The sequence below is a fragment of the Scleropages formosus genome, chromosome 14 (genome assembly GCF_900964775.1).
Source record: "Scleropages formosus chromosome 14, fSclFor1.1, whole genome shotgun sequence".
NCBI lineage: Eukaryota > Metazoa > Chordata > Actinopteri > Osteoglossiformes > Osteoglossidae > Scleropages > Scleropages formosus.
In genome coordinates, this window is record NC_041819.1 from 9,492,455 (window position 1) to 9,512,233 (window position 19,779).

At 41.1% G+C, this 19,779-nt stretch overlaps 1 protein-coding gene across 2 annotated transcripts in view; it reads left to right on the top strand.

Annotated features, from left to right (window-relative positions):
• The first annotated feature begins 3,775 nt into the window (after window positions 1-3,775).
• Window positions 3,776-19,779, top strand: part of LOC108920501 (gamma-aminobutyric acid receptor subunit gamma-3-like) — a 58,086-nt gene continuing 42,082 nt past the window's right edge. The window contains exons 1-4 of one of the 2 annotated variants that reach the window (XM_029258042.1): window positions 3,776-3,788; window positions 3,987-4,047; window positions 4,866-5,011; window positions 19,636-19,703. In XM_029258042.1, the coding sequence (XP_029113875.1) occupies window positions 3,995-4,047; window positions 4,866-5,011; window positions 19,636-19,703 (267 nt within the window). In that variant the 5' untranslated portion in view covers window positions 3,776-3,788; window positions 3,987-3,994. Of the gene's footprint in view, window positions 3,789-3,986; window positions 4,048-4,865; window positions 5,012-19,635; window positions 19,704-19,779 lie in introns of those variants that run through there. The other variant, XM_018729281.1, reaches the window with a different exon arrangement.

The window sequence follows — 19,779 nt, forward strand, 5'->3', positions numbered from 1 at the left end:
CATCATCAACACTAAACATCCTAACACAACACTGAACTGTTGATCGAAATATTCTAAAAATGATTCAGTATAAGATAGTATGCAAAATAAAGTGTGTCATTTCCACTGTTTTATCACAACCCTTTCTTATATAATTTTTTTTTTTATTTTGAGTTGAATATTGTGTATACACACTATTTCTATTGTTAAGAAAATCATTAAACTTCATTACTGGGTTTTGTTCTGGACTACTATGAAAAGTCTATCTATCTATCTGTCTTGCATTATGACTGAAGAGGTTTGACTAGATTTTCATTTTAATTATTGCTGCTCTGTCAGTCTTACTACTCTGAGTTTGTTTTGTTTGCTGAGGTTTTACACTCATGTTTACTGTTTATGTGGTGTTTTAATGTCTTTTCTAGCTCTCATGCTTATTTAGGTTAACCTTTTTCAATATGATGAATTTGGATCATTTTGATTGTAATACCCTTAGTTCCTTTTAAAGAAACTCAGACCTGACTAAAGTGCTGTCAGCTGCAATAAGAGCCAAAAAAACACCAAAACATCATTAATCATCACACTCTATTATTGACCTTAGGTCAAACTTGTTTTGGGCATTTTCTGTCTATACTTGTGAAAGCGCAAACTTTGTATAAAGATATCCAAATGCTGATCAGTCAGTATTTTTTGCTGTGCCAAACTGTACCCAGGATTATATTATAGACTATTATGAGAAACAGTTGATTATGTAAAAAAGGACATGTGGGTTTTTGATACTCAGCAGTTTTCCTCTCTTTACCTGTGGCCAGCATGATGCAGAACTGGAGAGCACCACTGGGATTTTTTATAACTGGAGTGATGCCTTTATCTGCAGTTAATGGTTCCAAAACTTTTTGAAAGCACTTATTATCAAAGTTATCCTCAGATAGCAGAGACTGCACAGCAAGGACTTCTCTGTGATCCTCTCTGGAATCCTTTCCAAACACTGCCATTAGACCCAGGGCCCATTGAGGGAAGGTAAACCTGTACATGTGGGAGAAAACAAAGGATAGGTTGTGGACATGGGAAGAGAATTGAGGACTGTTGTTTCTCAGGAAATACCTGGATATCATTCTTTTTTCAATACATATATTTCATTATTTCTTTTAATTTATTTCCTGTTGGCAATACCAAAAGCATATAAACATGAACAATTCATATTCAGGCATAGAAGTCATTGGAGTAGACAACTGGTACAATCTTCCCCCATCATACAAAGGTAGACTGTTCCTGAGAAATCCTTTTACTAACCTTAAGAGGACATTGTTTTGGGAAAATGTCCCCACAAGAACAGTAAACCCCGAAAAATTATGATTGCTCGCCTAAACAAAATGCTTAAAAAGTTAGTAGTAAAGTGCTGAAACATTTTATGTTGTCAACTTTCATATACTTTTAATCTGAACATATCTCCACTGGTAGAGAATACCGAGCTCTATATATCTGTAAATCATGATGCAGTCGATTGACTAACATTGCAAGGCGCACTGGACAAAGATGTCTGCTACAGAAAGGAGGGTAAGACCTCCCTGTCCGCGGTGCTCGGATCAGCCACAAGGGGAAGTGTGCAGCTTGTTTGCAGTCTGGCTCCATCACGCATCCTCATCATTCTGGAGCAGCAGATCCCCAACAGGTCCACTCTGCCACAGTTTTCCTTTTGAGTACCTGGAAACAAGGACAAAGAACTGGACCAAAAGCCACAGAGCTGCTCAACCTGTGGTATCTGAACATGGCTGAAGGAAACCCTGGAGTGTAGACATGACCGGTGCGCTCCTGCATGACTCTTCAGCTCCGTTTCAGCTTGCGCCAACACTTATTTTAAAACATGGAAGGCCTATATTTTGACAGTTATTAACCTTTATTCCTCTGAAACCTTTCTCCAAGGCTGTTCACAGTCTTAACTTCACAACAATTTGCCCATTTATGCAATACATACATACCACATTGTTACTGCATCGCATCGGAATCAAAGTAGGAGATTCGAACCAGGAACCTTCTGGATTCTAGGTAACAGTGATGACAAAATAACAGCGGTCTTAAGTTAAAGCGGGCATCATAATTTTACCAGAAATGTTTTGCTCCAGGATATGTTAAGTACTAGTAGATACCAGTGGACAAAATTTCGGGCAAGTTTTCCTGCTGCCGCACTCTGAAGCACAGAGTCGCTTCTCGCCAGTTCAGCAATTTGCCTGGTGTGATGAGGAGCTGTTTGTTCATTGTTCTCACCGGCGCCCTGAGGCCACTCCCCGCAGCAAGGGCTCCCGGCTGTGTGAAGAGGTGATCCCCCTTGCAGAAGGACACACACACACACACACACACAGACACACACACACACACATACATATGCACACTGTCCGAAATCACTTGTCCTGAGCAGGGTTGCAGTGAACCGGAGCCTAGTCCGGCAACACAGGGCACAGGGCTGGAGGGGGAAGGGACACACCCAGGACGGGACGCCAGTCTGTCGCAAGGCACCCCAAGCGGGACTCGAACCCCAGACCTGCCAGAGAGCAGGACCCGGCCAAACTCGCTGCGCCCCACGTCCCCCCCAACCCCCTTCCAGAAGGAGCTGGACCCAAATGGAGCTCCTTTAAAGCAGGACTGCGAGCTATGCGCTGTCCGTGGTGCTGAAGCATCCACAGCTCACTTCATTACGTTTGCGTTGATTCATCCAGCCCACACTTTCCTCCAAAGTCACTTACATTGTTCAGTTACTTACAAGTGTTTACCACCTGGGTCCTCTTTACTACTGTGATTTTAGGATAAGTACCTTGCAAACGGGTACTGCAGATGGAGGTAAGATTCAACAAACCTGTGTCTTTGGAGTACAAAGTGGCAGCTCTAACCATGATATTCAGATATTATCATAATTAATATTATTGTCATTGGTACTTTTCTTAGTTACCACACCAGTGCTGTTTTTCAGTGTATTGTTTATAATTTTAAAAAGGAGTATCGGGGGGCAGTGGCGTAGCGGGTTGCTCGGGGCAAGCGATTTCAGCAAGTGTGTGTGTGAGTATGCAGGAAAAAAAAATCGATTTTGTTTAAACTGGGTGTCCGATGTATAAAGATAACAGGAGCTTCTCCACAGTCGTTTCGTAAGGCATGAGAGACCGGCGACTTGAGCAATGATGACGTGGGGGGAAACAGCGCAGTCGGTTGCGTCTAATCTGTTGATCTGTTTGACAAACATGATTGGGAGGTTAACAAGAAGAAAGGTTTTTCAAAGAAAAGAAATGAAATAACTAGGTGGCCACGGCAATAAGAGGAGAAAAGTTGAATAAAATATTGCGAACAGGAGTAAGTAAGGGTAACAAAGGCCGGTGCGAATCCTTTGGTAAATTGCCTTCAGTTCAGGACAGGCGGCGCGCACAAATCATGTGCTGGAAGGAGCCGCACTCGTTCGGAGGCTCGTCTGAGCAGGAGGGCGACAGGCTGGATGGCAAAAGAGTCCTTCAGGGGTGGATTCTCACCTCCATCCACACACACACACACACACACACACAGAACCAGGGATAGGCGGGATGAGAGACAAAAAAGGGGGAGTGCGGGCGTATTAGATTCGCCACATTAATCTTTGCGCAGAGTTACCGCGAGCGTAACATCTCAGGGTTAGGCTGAGGAAAAGTGCGGACTTTGGCGGACATCGGGATGTCCGAGGCACTGACGACGCAGTCGAGGGAGGAGAAAGGAACTTTAAGAAGCAGGAGGCGCGCTCACTCTGTCTTCTCAGGCTACTGATCACCCGCGAGAAAAGAGAGAAGCGCCGCCGCCGCGCGCGCGCGCACGCATGGCTTTCCTCTTGGATTATGAAGCATCTCATGTCGTAGTTTGCATTTGCTCCATAGCCACAGATATCGGTAGTTTCGGCGGGGGGAGAAATCTCGCCGCGTACTTCTCTAGAGGAAGCCAGCTGAGAGGCTATTAGATGCGATCGTCCTGGATTCCCATGAACCTGAACGTGAACCTGAACGTGAACATGAGCTGCAAAGTGTTCCGTTATTTCCTACTTTTGTCAGTCTTTACTGCATGGTAAGTGGAGATGCAGTTACTCACATTTGTTTGCTACATCATGACGTCTTTCTCTTGTTTTTTGTTTATGGAAACTAGTTTTTGTCTAATATCTAATTCGGGTCATTCAGGATAAACACAGCTCCTGACATTTGAATATCTTCTTGTTTTGAGGGAACAGCAGCAAAAGTATCCATCCAGGACATGCGGAAAAGGTTGCTTAAAGAAAGTATTTTTGTAGCCTCTTAAAACAGCTTTTATTGTGATTATTATTTTTATTAGCCTCTTAAAACAGCTTTTATTATTATTATTATTATTATTATTATTATTATTATTATACTCGTACTAGTAGGAGTACCACTACTGCTACTATATTGCACAATAATGTTCATTGTATATATGCAAATTTTAAAGTATCTAAACATGTAATCCATGTGACTACAGTATGAAAAATGCATCTCCTTGGCTCGTTTCCTCGGTGACCACTTAAATCATACGAATATGTCTGTGAATATCGATCAATAAATTCCCTTCCTGGTTTTTTAATTGAACTGGAATCACAGAGACCCTTGGTCAGAAATGTTGGTTATGGTTATAAGCGTGAAGCGTCCATAACAAATGCCCTAGTGTCCAGGCTGGTTTGCACCTTGACTGGATCATGGAACTGTGTCTTATTCTGAAAATATGAAATATTGCTAAATAGTAATAGTAAGAAAAAGTTTGTTCAATGGAAAGAAAAAAATAATAAGCATACTTTATTAAAAGTTTAAATCTGGAAATATGAACATAACCAAAGGCTTATTTCAGCTCCCTGAACCCTTCTTGTGTTTTGTTTGTAGTTCAAAGACACTGGAATATGAAGAGGAGTATGAGGATGTTACTGTGAACCAAATGCTGGCTCCCAAAACTCAGCAAAAGGATGCAACACAAATCCTGAACAACTTACTGAAAGAATATGACAAGAAACTTCGACCAGATATTGGGAGTAAGTCATTTTATTGCATTCTTCAATTCATTTCTCATCAAAAAATAGCTCTGAGCAAGGCCCTGCTCAGCTGCGCATCTTATGGCCTGGATGTGTATGAATGTTGCTGGACTGTATTGTATATAAAAGCTGATGAGTTGAAAAAAAGACCAATTGTGCATAATATGGCTGAGTGACAGAAGTTATCATTTATCATCTTAGGTAATTTCAGAAGTATTTAGAAAAGGATTTTATCAGCTGAAAGCTTAAATTCTTTTTGGTGACATTTAGATTAGATCTAAAACAAATTAGATTGAAACTTATTTATCTATATATTGTCTAGGAAAAAAAAAACATATTTATGAACAGAATTAGTTGTTTTTAACGTAGAAAACATACGGAATGTGAGTTCAGTACAGCCCAGTAATGATTTTGAAAACATTCCACAGATCATTAACATTATATGCATCATGGTATAAATCAGTTTTTTCAGCGTTGCTGCGTTCTGCTATTTAATCGCTATATGTGAGTTACCAGTTGAGAAATACGTTTTGCGAGTTAAGAACTTTTCCAGGCCTGCAATGTGCACAGATGTATCGCTGAACTTTCTTGATGGAAAACAACTCAATTTCTGTACTGGGGAAGTGACACGGGGATGTCCACAGGGACTGATGTGAAACAGAGGTCTGTACTAAAGTGAAAAGACGTACAGTTTGTCCCTGTGTACCAAGTGTACTCTCGGTCTACATTCATCATCTTGTATGCTCTCAAATGGATCTCAGCTTATTTGTGGCGATATTTATGTAGGATATCAGAACATTGCCAGGTTTTTATTTAAAAAAAGGAATATTATTTCAAAAAAGACTTGAGCAACACAGTACAAGGTTATTTTAGTTTTCATTTTGTTAGAAAAGCGTGGGATTAAGAAAAAAACGTTATTCCACATTGTGCATTTTTTGTTTTGTTAATGAGATAGACATGAAGAAAATTATTTTAAGTTATAAGTGTTAAATATTACACCTCTCTTGTGGGTCCGTTCAGCTGCTTTGTGTCCCCGTAAACACTATTGACTTCTGGCCTACGCAGCATCTTGAATTTCTTGCAGGCAGCTCTTAAAGAAAGGTTAAGGAACTCTGTTGGTTAAAGGATACTGGAGGGAAGGCATTCGGAGGATCTGCTGTGGTAAGAGGACATTCATGTGCACTGCACTGGCAACATCCCTGCAGACATTCATTCCAGAAGGAAAGTATTGACTGCAGATTCTGGATTTGAGACACTGAACCTATGGGGTTGCCCTTTAATGGTTGCGAAGGAGGCGATAAGAAAACTTTTCCAAGTAATGGGAGTTGATCTGGAGCAATATACTTAAGAACCCAAAAACTGCAGCAAGCGTGCAAGGTTCACTACAAATTTTAAAACATTATGAAAAAGAAACATAACTGCAACTCATTATTGTTTTGGTGTTGGTTGTCATATGTTTATTTTTACATTTATTCATTTAGTGGATGCTTTTCTCCAAAATGACATACATCTCCAAGAACAATACAAAAAGAACATTACCTCAGCAGCAGAATGGATTTGGAAACAGATGTAAGATTCCCAGGTACATTCAGTTTTTCCACATAATACTGTATAAAGCGGTATGCGTTACGAAAGTAGCAGTGTATTTGGTTTTTTTACCAAAACAAATAAAAAAAATCATGGCCATGCAATTTAAATGGATAGAATTATTAAAAATAAACTGAATAAACAGAGCAACTGCAGTGTGTTTTCAGGGTATTATTGCACACCGTAAAACTGACTGCCTGAAGTATAAAACTTGTTCATCTGGCAAGGCAGCATACGTTAAAATGAAGCGTGATGTTCCATCCCGTGTGTGGGTTTATTATAACTGTACTGTACGTGGTGAGATGAGCATGCAGTAATACTCCGAGGGAGGCTGTTGGCCGTTGTGCCTGAAGCGTTTTCCCTCTTATGTCAGATCCCTTTTAGTATAGGGGGAATCCTCCAAAGTGGGTCATCCTCTTTTCAGTCCAGTACAGGAATCCTCCACTACAATTCCCACATGTCATGTGGGAACGCTGACTAAGCATCATGCAAGGAGTCCGGGGATCGTCTGTACCTTTGATACTATGCTAAGAAATCCCTCCAATGCCTAACCGGGTGTAGCAACTGACTGCTGAGATTCAAATGCGTTAGATCATTCCCTTGCTACTATCCACAACACAAGTCCTGATACCGAATAGTTGTTTGATATGGGATAACCCTATGCCACATGGCAGTTTGCTATAGGCACTGGGCTTGTAGTTGCTAGCATATGTCAGTCAGTTTCAGGAAACACTGTGCTGTGCTTTTATTATTTACTAAAGAAGGAACTTGGAGGATTCAGACTTCTCTGTGAATGAGTTGGTGTCTTACTGGTATATCTGCATGGCAGGCTGATACTTTCACCTGTGTGCATGTCATGGTGATCAACCAAACATGGTTGTACACCTGTATCTGTGATTGCTGGGATTGCTGGTGAACCCTTATTCACAATACTGCAGCTTTCTGTTCACACAGTGCCCGTTTCTCATCTTCAGCATCAAAGCTCATTGCACTCAGTACATATGTTTTCCTGAAAAAGAACACAGAGGTTTACATAACTCTCTGTTTCAGAAAGCCCTGCATCTGCCCCTCAAAAGCTCTGCAGTGTTATACAATAAATTCTTTGTATTAGTTTAAATATCTCACTTTTTCAGATACCATAGGAAACTGATGTGAGTGCCATTGTTGTCTTTCGCATAATGTATATGTCCCCACAAATTCAAGAAAATCAGCATTTAATGATAAAACATAACTCTTGCTGGTCTACACAAGTGGGAAGAGCAAATATAATATGTTGATGCCATATTCAATACTTGTACAAAAATAGAACTTTAATACTGTTGCATATTTTGATGCCACTGAAGACAGTGCCAAGTAAGAAAATAACAGAATACATCATTAGATATTTTTTTCTATTATGCTAAGAATGAATTCAAAACTGTTGCTGTCATATTTGGATAAATAATGCCAAAAATGACTGCTGTTCAATTGTAGAAATGCAAAGCCAGACCCAATGATGCTTTTTCAAAAGTAATTTTCTAAATGGAATGCAACATGATAAAACCCCACCAGATTGCCATAGCAATTCAAGATTAAGAGATATTTGCCCAAAATACTCTCAGTGTAAGAGCTACTGAGCACAAGCGTTGTGTGAAACAATAAAAAGACCCTTTTGGGTCTGTTATTCAGTGCTCTGCAGGGGACAGTGCAGTGTGGGTTCATACAAAATTGAGGGAAAGCAGTTACTAAACTTTGCAACCTAGATCAGCACAATATCCAGTTTCACTGCTTAATATTTTACTCAGGTATATCATCCAACTTACTACTTACTTATGCCTACTACCCCTCCTGGGGCATAGGCCGCCGACAAGGGCTCTCCAGGCATCTCTGTCCTGGGCCAGTTTTTCCAGTTGTCCCCAGGTGTGGCCCATCCTCTTGGCTTTTGCATCCAGGTGGTGTCCCCATGTGTTTTTTGACCGGCCTTGCTTCCTCTTGCCTTGGGGGTTCTACGTGAGGGCTCTTTTTGTAGTGTCTAAAGCTGGCTTTCGCAGGGTATGGCTGATCCATCGCCAGCGTCTTTGCAGGATATCTTCTTCTACTGGTTGTTGTCCTGATCTCTGCCATAGCTCTTGATTGCTGATGATCATGGGCCATTGGATCCTCAGAATCTGTCGCAAACAGTTGTTGATGAATGTCTGTATCTTTTTTGTGGTGGTGACGGTGGTCCTCCAGGTCTCTGCTCCCTAAAGTAGGACTGACTTTACGTTGGAGTTGAAGATTCAGGTCTTGGTCTTGACTGTCAGAACTCTGGACCCTCACACATTCTTCAGTTGCAGGAAGGCTGCTCTTGCCTTGCCTATTCTCACTCTGACGTTGACGTCTGTCCCACCCTGCTTGTCGATTATGCTGCCTAGGTGGGAGAAGCTGTCCACCTCTTTTAACACTTCACCTTCAAGTGTGATCAGAGACTCCTTGCCTGCATTGACCCTCAGTATCTTGCTCTTCTCTCTCTGGATGATGAGACCCACTCGTGCTGAGTTCTCTGCAACAATGCTGGCCTTCTCCTGCATTTGCTGGTGGGTGTGTGAGAGAAGGGCGAGGTCATCTGCAAAATCCAGGTCATCCAACTGTTCCCAAGGTGTCCATTGGATCTCAAGTCGCTTCTCAGCTGTGGAGGTCTTCATCACCCAGTTGATCACAAGCAGGATCAAAAATAGTGACAGGAGGCATCCTTGTCTAACTTCTGTTCGCACCTGGAAAGCGTTGGTGAGCTGCTGACCATGCACCACCCTGCAGGCCATCCCGTCGTAGCAGTTCCTGATGATGTTGGTAAACTTCTCTGGTATTCCGTAGTGTCTCATCAGCTTCCACAGAGTGTCTCTGTCTACACTGTCAAAGGCTTTCTCATAGTCAATGAAGTTTATGTAGAGTGGTGAGTTCTATTGACTGCTCCAATATGATACGCAGCATGGCTATTTGATCTGTACAGGATCGCTCTTTCCGGAATCCTGCCTGCTGGTCTTGGAGCTGCTGGTCAACTGTGTCCTTCATTCTGTTGAGGAGGATCCTGTTAAACACCTTGCCTGGGACCGACAGGAGTATTATGCCTCTATAGTTGGAACAGCTGCTGAGGTCGCCTTTCTTTGGTAGCTTGATGAGGTATCCCTCCATCCATTCTGTTGGGACAAGTTCTTCCTCCCAGATTTTCTTGAAAAGAGGGTATAGCATCTCCAGTGTAGTTTCAATGTCAGCTTTCAACTTCTCTGCTGGAATGTTGTCAGGTCCAGCTGCCTTGCCATTTTTCAGCAGTTTGATGGCCTTGCGGATCTCCTCCCTAGTAGGCTCCCTGCATTAAAGTAACTTTAACCTCACACTTACTTGGACTGTCAAAAGACCACACTTTGCAGTACAATCTGTTAATCAGAGCCATGTATGTGGACATGATTATACAAGCAACAGTCTCATACAAAGGAATAAAGCTGCTGGCAAAAGTTTAAAATTTTGTGCTGTAGTTGTAGGGAAATTATAGTTGTGTGACTACATTTATACTGTGTATACATATATATATATATATATATATATATATATATATATATATATATATATGTATAGGGGGGCATGGTGGCACAGTGGGTTGGAGCAGGGCCTGCTCTCTGGTGGGTCTGGGGTTTGAGTCCCCCTTGGGGTGCCTTGTGATGGACTGGTATCCTGTCCTGTGAGTGTCCCCTCCCCCTCCCGCCTTAGGTCCTGTGTTGCTAGGTTAGGCTCCGGCTCCCCGCAACTCTGTATGGGACAAGCGGTTCAGAGAGTGTGTGTGTGTGTGTGTGTGTGTGTGTGTGTTTTCAATTATATTAACTGACCATTAGTTTGAGGAAAGAGCCAGAGAATGATTTGTTCAAAAAATTATAAACAGGTTAAAAAATTGTTGGTCTACATATCATCCAAAGTAATCTTCATATCTTTGACTTCCCTCTCTACACCACTTTGACAAACCCTAAAAGGAAACCTTTTTTAGTGATTTCATTCTAATAAATGTTCATGAAGCCAAGGTCCAGTTAGATCCAGATGTCTGGCACAACAATTTATCTATCTAACCAAGATATATGTGGAGCTGGGGCTTTCTTGTGATATCACTAGTGTTTTTTTCTTTTGTCCCAGTGTGGGGAGGGCCAACTACCCAACTGTCAAGGAACAGGACTTCCAGTTTACCCCCTCCGGTAGTCATGGGTCTAAAGTGAATCCACCTGGCAACACCAGTTTACTCACTGTAACCCAGATTACTGAATACACACACACACACACACACACATACACACACATTTTCTGAACCGCTTGTCCCATATGGAGTCGCAGGGAACCGGAGCCTACCCGGTAACACAGGGCGTAAGGCCGGAGGGGAAGGGGACACACCCAGGACAGGACACCAGTCCATTGCAAGGCACCCCAAGTGGGACTCGAACCCCAGACCCACTGGAGAGCAGGACCCAGTCCAACCCACTGCACCACTGTGCCCCCCTGATTACTGAATATCCCTTCTCAAATCTTAGTGCATTTAGCTCTTTTCCTTCTGCATTTTAGTATGATCTTGTATAGAAATGTGTGAGAAAATGTTATGTTTCATATCAGTGATGAAACCTCAGATATAAAGCATTTTATCAGTTCCATGACTGCTTTATCATTGCATGTTGTTCATACATCCTGTGATCTTGTGGGTGTACATGGTCTTCGACAGACTGTTGACTGAGATAAAGTAAACACATTAGAATGAAGACATGCATCTCACTGTAACATTTCACTTTAAGTGCGGCTAGGTGTACGGGGGTCATATATGCATGTGTGTTTTTCCCGTGGTGTCTGCTGGCACACATTAGTGGAGGCATCCTTTGCTGTCTGTCAACAGGAGATGCAGCAGTTTTAGAGGTTACAGCTGGACAGAAAGCAAGACCTGGGCAGTTTCCCCCAGTAACGAGTGAAAATGACTGCATTTAGCATTTGCTTATTTGGAAAAAACTTATTAATGCTTCATTTACATTTTTGGCTGAAATTCACTTTTTAACATAAGGAATACTTGGTTTGAGAATATCAGCAAAGTCTGAAGTTATTTTAAATTATCCCAATGCTGTATGAAGAAGGAAAGAGTGTTCAAACTAATGAAATTAAGCAGGTAAAATAATTAATTCTCTAGGTAAGTAGTGGTCTAATTCCTCTTGCAAAGAACACTGGTCATTCGATTTACATAAAATAGGTATCTATCAATGGACTGCAGACTTTGTTTTCTGGATAATTGTCTGTACGTAGAATATCTAACACACTAAATAACTGGGAAATGATGCTTAATTTTGGTTTCAGTTGCTGGTTTCTGGAATTGCTTTTGTAGTTCTAAAAGTCTCTTTTTTAATTGTTCTGCTCTGAGAGAGTCTCTGTTGCCTCAGTTTATTACCAATGCACATCTCCCTAATGACTGATTAATATTAAGAACCTATTTACTGCAATGGTGAGAGAGAAAGAAGTGATTATGAACCTGTTGTTCTTTCAGACCAGATCATGCTCAGCTTCTCTGGATTCCTCAAGTGCAGGAAATTCACAGGAACACACATCCAGAGGAGCTGAGTGAAGACTATAATGGCACCTGTTGCAGTCTTTGTGTGATGCAGAGAAAATTATTGACAGAGAAAACACAGAATGTCATTGAGCCATCATTAAAAGGTTCCTCAAATTATTGCTACATCAAGAGCAACTATCTGATTAATGAGGGAGATTAATTAGATGGATAGCAAAGGATGATTTAATCAGATGGCCTAGGCTTTCAATTAAAAAATGAATTTTCAAAAAATTATTCTTAAAGCAACCCTCTGTGAACATTCAGTAATAATAATAATAATAATAATAATAATAATAAGAATGGAACATTTTAATTTTTGTCTTTTAATTAAACATCAAGCTTAATTATTAATGATCAGCCTACTGCTGATTCATTGTGAAACCAAGGGCATTTGGGTATAGCATGGAAATTTTCTTTTTTGAAAAAGACTCTTTTGCCTTTAGCGCTATAGTTCAGGATAACAAAGTATTATCTGCATAATTATCTGCAAAACTTAGAATGAATACTAACTCAATGAAGATAGGAAAAATGCCATACTTTGAATATATACCTAGCTGGGGTTCAGATTAACAGCCTTGTGCTCACCTTCAGTTCCAATTGTTGCTCTTGGAATAACACACACACACACACACATTTTCAGAACCGCTCGTCCCTTATGGGGTCACGGGGAACCGGAGCCAACCCGGTAACACAGGGCGTAAGGCCGGAGGGGGAAGGGGACACACCCAGGACGGGACGCCAGTCCGTCACAAGGCACCCCAAGCGGGACTCGAACCCCAGACCCACCGGAGAGTAGGACTGCGGTCCAACCCACTGCGCCACCGCACCCCCTCTTGGAATAACAAGTATGGTGAAATATGCAGATTAGTTTGTGTCTTATTTGAAAATTGGGTTATATTACAGTTAATACATTGTCATGTGTTTGCCCAAAGGGAGCTGGCTGAAGGCATCCAAATGTAGGAAAAAGCCCGAACTGTATTCTGTTTTTCTGGAATTGCTATCCACTGGAATACAAACCCTATTACATTTGGAAATAATTCTTACAGCACCATGACCTGTGGAGGTCAAAGGTAAATTTATGGTCACGTTCACTTTACACTCTGGAAATATTTTGAAGTCCCAGAGCACCCTGTCTGATTATTAGGAGTGTAATGAAATTTGTGGACCGCTAGCCAAGACGAACTTCATTTGATTGCTATATTGGTACATTAGAGCCCTTCAGTGGCAACGTTTGAGGTTGTCAGGCTTTTGGTTTATGACGAATAAACACCAGAGTTCCCAGTGTGAAATGTTGCCCAGAAATGAAAGTGCAAAATGAAGTAATTGTTCCATGTCCTGTAAGAATGATTTAGCTGAAACGCATGATCAGTGATAGGTGGTCCTAAAATTTTTTTGTTCTCTGGTTTTGGTTACGTATTCAGTGAGTCCTATTTAACATGAAGTTGGTAAATCGAGTTAAGACACTATTCTAGTAAATTTGGTGTCCTGAGGTCTGTGTTTATTTATTTATGTCTAAGGTTAAGAGCTGTAAAGAGCAGTAATTACATATTTAAATGTATTTATTTAGCTGACACTTTTCTCCAAAGTGACTTCCAATGAACTCCATGTAGTGTTATCAGCCCACACACCTTACTCATCAAGATGACTTACACTGCTAGATACACTACTTACACTGTGGGAGGAAACCAGAGCACCCGAAGGAAACCCATGCAGACACAGGGAGAACATGCAAACTCCACACAGACTGAGCAGGGATGGAACCCATGTGTTCTCGCACCACTCAGGCACTGTGAGACAGCAGTGCTAGTCGCTGTGCCACTATGCCGCCTAACTTAACAAATACTGTAACCTCTGTCCATGTCTTCTAGGCAGTGATCTTTTAGCTCCTTTGACTCAGGGAAGTTTTTATGTGTCTAAATTTTGTCTTAACTCAAGGTAAGCAGCTTGAAATCAAAGGAGTGTTGTAAACTTTAAATTTCAGTCTGAAAGAAATGTTATCTAACAGAAGTTTAATTTTATGAACAAGCTGCATATTTAATGTAATTTTATCAGGTTCCTTATTCCAATAAATCCAGTGTTCAAAAGATTCATTACTGTTATTTTTTCATTTCTAGGAAATATGCCCATGTCCTCTCATTGACATATTGGGAATACTGCAATTAGGGGACATGGAAATATATGACATAATTTGCTCCTCATATTTCCTTATTGTATTTATACTTTTCAGGAGAGTGAAAGCACCCCTAAATGTGGCAAAAGAGCTAAAGCAAGAGCCAGGCTGGAAATCTATTAAAATGTAATCTGCAAGTCGAAATGGAAAATGCGTTCTGTGTCTTTTATGGAGTCCCATTAAAAGCAGTTTTTGATAAGCTCTAAGAGATGGGAGATTTGTCGCTTACAGCTGTGCCTTGGTGCCGGAGTGACGCTGGTCATGCGCCTCAGTAATCTCTCACCAGGATCACACTACGTTATTCTTCTTGCTCCTATTTAATTATATTTGTCTATCGGTCTGTGGTTGTGACAAAACCAAGCTCCAATGCACAGAGAACATCAGGTGGTGTGAGAACAAGTTCTCTGGATGATGAAAACAATTGTTTGCTATTCGTTTTTGATAAACATTCTTTTTTGGATCTTTTGAGAAGGGAGATTGGATTTTCTAGACTTTTTTGTCTTTTTCCAATGGCATTTTCACCAGAGGAGTACATCCATGTAGCAGAGGAAATTAGGATTAGTTCCATCCGATCAAGTGAACATTTTCAACGTGACACATGCAAGCCAAAATTGTCATGTATAATCAAGTTTATTTGTATTTTTGATTTACTATAGGATGTCTAGGGCAGTGCGGTGGCGCAGCGGCCTTGACTGGACCTTACTCTGTGGTGGGTCTAGGGTTCGAGTGCTGTTGGGGTGCCTTGCGGTAGACTGGTATCCCATGCAGGGTATGTCCTCTCTCCCTTCAGTCTTGCGCTCTGTGTTGCCAGGTTAGGCTCCAGCTTGCTGCGACCCTGCTCGGGACAAGCGGTTGTAGACATGGTGTGTGTTTGTTGGACATCTATCCCAATATAAGGACTTGCTTGTTATGTTATCTGAAAGGGTGCATTGAAGGGAGAAGTAGGGTCAGTGTAAATAATGAATGAATGAAGCTTTTTTAGTTTCAGAGGGTAATTCCGTTTGGTTGTGTATGACATACAACATACATGCATACAAACATACATAGAAGAAACAGAGATACGTAAGTTGATTAATGAGGTAAGGTTAGGTAAAAAAACTAGCAAGTATTTACACAAGAGAGGGCTAAGCGAAGTAAGGTGGTGAAGGATGAATCGAGATGGCACAGATCAGCTAAGTGCCACGCAGTCATTAAGAGGTTACCTCCCAGGCAGAGTGAGGGCTCATTGTTGAGTCGGATGGCTGCTTTTAGAAATGACCTCTTTGGAATGCTGCAGCTGGACTGGCCCGTTGCTGAAAATGCTCTTGTGTTTGACTAAGGAGGTGTGCAGAGGATGGAAACTGTTGTCCATGACAGAGTTTATTTAGTGCCCATTTGCGCAAGATGCCCAACCAGGAAGTCCAGCCTCACTCCCCAGATGGAGACATCCTTCCTGATGAACTTGTTAATCCTGCTGGCATCCTGTGGGGTTGCCAACTGACTAGCAGAGCATCTCCAACAGAGTCCTGCATACCCTAAATTACCTGAACCTCTTTAGAACGTAAAGGAGAGTCTGTCCTTTCTTTTACAGGGACTCCATGTTTCCTGTACGCTCCAGCCTGTTGTCCTTTGAAATGAAGAACAGTATCAGGTGTCAAGTCTAACTCCAGCGTCAGTCCAGGCTCTGAATTCTTTCTCTTGGTTCCAGCGGTTGCTCTACTCCAAGGGGTGGTCACACCAGAATCATACAGCTCTATAAAAGCATTCAGTCAGCTGTGAATGGCACACTCTGATCCTGTTACCACTACAAACCACTTGCTTGGGGTCTTCATGCACCGACAGTCACAGTCCATCAATGGTTTATTATACTTGAATGAGCAAAATGTTCTCGGCCTGAATTTTCACAATAGGTTGAACCTGTAATTCCAGTGGTCTGTTGATCAGGAACATTTTTTTTTTTTCATTTCGTTACTTTAAATGCCTTATAATGTACTAAGTATGTCATTACCTTTGTAGGTTGTACAAGGTCTTCTAAAATGCACTTGGATCTCTTCTGCAAAATATGAGGAATATTTTAATGGATACATTTCCAGACATATATAGCTGAAGGGTTGAGGAAGGTGGAAATTTCTATTATGTTAAGTTTTCGTTGTAAGACATTCATTACTCTTTGATTGACAAGATTGTCAGGGTGACCTTTAATCATGTTTTATAATAATTGAAAAGTGCTGAAGTGAAATGACTAGCAGACTAGAAAATCACAGGAATTAATTGACCAGTGCATAGAACTTGTAAATAATGGCAATGCCTTTAGCCATGCAAGCATGAATTGTGCAATACCTCTGTGGTACGCCAGGGAGTGCTGGGTTTGGTATGTGATCAAGACTCGATCTTCGCAGATTTTCATTAGAACATAAAACCAAGAGCATAACCATACCAACATAATCACACATAAACAAGAACTTTGAAGACAAAGACATCATCACCATCAGCACCACCACTACTATGGCATCTTGTGTACTTCCACAGTCCCTTTCCTCTTTCCTTTCAGTCCATTTAAAGTCTGTAGCAACACTGGAACCTTATCTGCTCGTCAGGTGCAGCCGATAATTCTGGAGGTGAGTGTAACCCGCACTGCTGTGTGTTACTGCCTTATATTTGTGGATTCTGAAGCTTTCCCCGTGCATCTCAATCTGATGAACATGAGAAGGAAGGCCTGTGACGAAACTAGTCACCTGACTGAGACAAATTTTTATTGACCTGACACGGACTTGATTTATCCCGGACTTGAAAAGTGTGTGAGTCACTCAGACCCACCTCTGATGTCCCATTTTTAAAAGCAGCCCATCTTCCTAGCTTGTTTTTTGGTGCTAGGCAGATAGAAAGATTGGTTTGTCAGAAGAGCTGAGAGGTGCGAGCACAGCATATACGTGATGGTAAGCTGTGAACAACATTTTCTTTCATAAATTGTCATAGAGTTAGTGAAAGTGAAGGGGAGGGTTGCAGTAAGGCAAGAGAGCCAGACCGCAAGCATTTTGCAAAAGGCATTCATGGCTATTTTGGAGTACTTAGCCATTTACATTATTTAAACCACATGAACGTGTTACCGCAAACAGGTATAAGTGAGTATCACTATTTTTTGTATTAAATATTAAATGCAAATCAACAACAATGCAACAATTAAATATCACACTTTGTGCTCTCATTTCATGGGCTGACAACATTTATTGTTAAATTTTCTTGAATTTGCAAGCGCGAGTATATAACGCAAAATTGCAATAATCATTTACATAAGAAGTGTGATACTCTACCATGAAGTTACATGTTAACAACAAACCTGGACAATTGTGTAGCACACCTTTCAAACAGCTAGCCCCCTGCCAGCTTGAACTACAACTATGCAAGTCACCTGAGTAACTGTGAGTAAATGTGTTTCAGTGCTGTATCGCCCATGGAAGTGCCGTTTCGTCGAATCCGACTCCTGGTTTCTAAGGCAAAGGAGTAGCAGGAGTGGTTTGGCTATATCATTACTTGAAGCAAAACATTTCATATAGAAGTTGATCATGGAACGTTCCCTTCCTTGCCAGCATTGTTAAGGTACCCATGTAACCAAAGTGAGACTAGTACTTCTGATCTCCAATTCCTCTACCAAATGAGTCTGACTGAGAGTCCAGAGAAACACAGCAAATTATTTTAATGACTCAAAACGATGCTCTCTCTTGTTATTCCTAACTGAGCTGAGTCAACAAAGGAGCTCTCTGGACCAGTGCAGTGTCTTCCATCTCCCTCATAAGATCTGCCTTATCTCTGTTCGGACTAGAAAACAACTTTCATGAAGCTTTTTTTTTTTCCAGACTCAGGCAACAATGTAAACTCCCTGTAAAGTCAATGTAAACACTCATTGTTCATCAGAAGTGAAACATAAAGTTTCTGATAACCATTAGCTTGATGCGTTCTGATCACCGCTGCATTTTGTACTGCATGAATCATATTCTCTGTATATATCGCTCTGCATGAGGGTGTCTGCCAGAAGTAATACAAGTAGGTTATTGAGTAAAGAAATGAATATTAAAAAAGCTATTCTTTCTAAAAATCTAATTTAAATTCTCTCTCGTGGTTGTCCGTCACGTTTATTGTTCTGTCCTAAGGGCAAAAAGAGTTAAGGCAAAACTGTCTCACTACCATTAACCCCATTCATAAGCTAAGTTACCTATAAATACCAATGGCCATGCTTAGATGATGCACAATTCTGATTATACTGGACTAATTTAAAATGGGTTTTTACTGCATTGGGGAGCAGAGAACAAAAAAAAAGAACTTCTAGTAGTGCTTGATTGTAAGGGTCTGGGGAGCTGTACGGTGTTTCTACAGCTGTATTACTGCATATGAGCAAACCGAGCAAACCCAACAAACCATGCATGCTGTTTGTTGGTCATGAGAGTATAACTGCAAATTTTCCCTCTGGCGCACAGTTCAGTCTTTCGTAAGTAAAGATATGCCCACCCATTATGTGTCACAACACCTATAACACTCCCCCCCGAAGTCAAAGCCATCTAGAATTGGGGCTATACTCATTGAAGATAGTAATGGACCACAGGTTACTGCTCATCTATTATGAATACATAATTTTGCCAGCATGTGTGTTCTCCACAGAAAACACCATCTGCTTGAAGATTTGAAATTCGAATCTTCAAATCTGAGCTGGGTATGCAGAGACTTTCTTATAAATTGGTTGGAATGGTGGTGCAGCATGTAGCACTAGTGCCGCAGCTCTGGGATTGTTGATTTGGCTCTAGGTTCCAGTCTGACTGAGTCTGTGCTGAGTTTACATGCTGTCCCCATGTTTGTACAGGTTTTTATCAAAATATCAAACCAAAGACATGGGTTTCAGGTGAAATTTTAAACCTGTGTTTTTCTTAGAGTGTGCACATGGAAGTGAATGACTGTTTGAGATTTCTTTGTGATTCAATGCCATCCTATCCAGGTTCTACCATGTTTCACTCTCTATGCTTCTAGGATATGCTCCATACTACTGTGACCCAACACTGGATAGGCACTCTTTGACAATTACTCTTTTGATGCATAAGTTGAGCATAAATCAGTATAATAAAGGTTAGCAGCAACTTTGCAAAACAAGTGCCTTGGACACAGCTGGAACCACAAAATCAACATTGACTTTTGGACTGTTATTCCTTTGGCTGTTATTCAACCTGATCCACATGGAAAAGTGTTATTGGACCCAGATAAATGATTTTTAATGTCAGAATATATTAAATATTAATCATATCCTTTTCTCTTTTTTTGCAGTTAAACCAACCGTCATAGATGTTGACATATATGTGAACAGCATTGGACCTGTGTCATCGATTAAAATGGTAAGAGAATGCAATTCATGCCTTCTGCAGAAGACGAAGACTCACGCACACACACACACACACACACACACACACA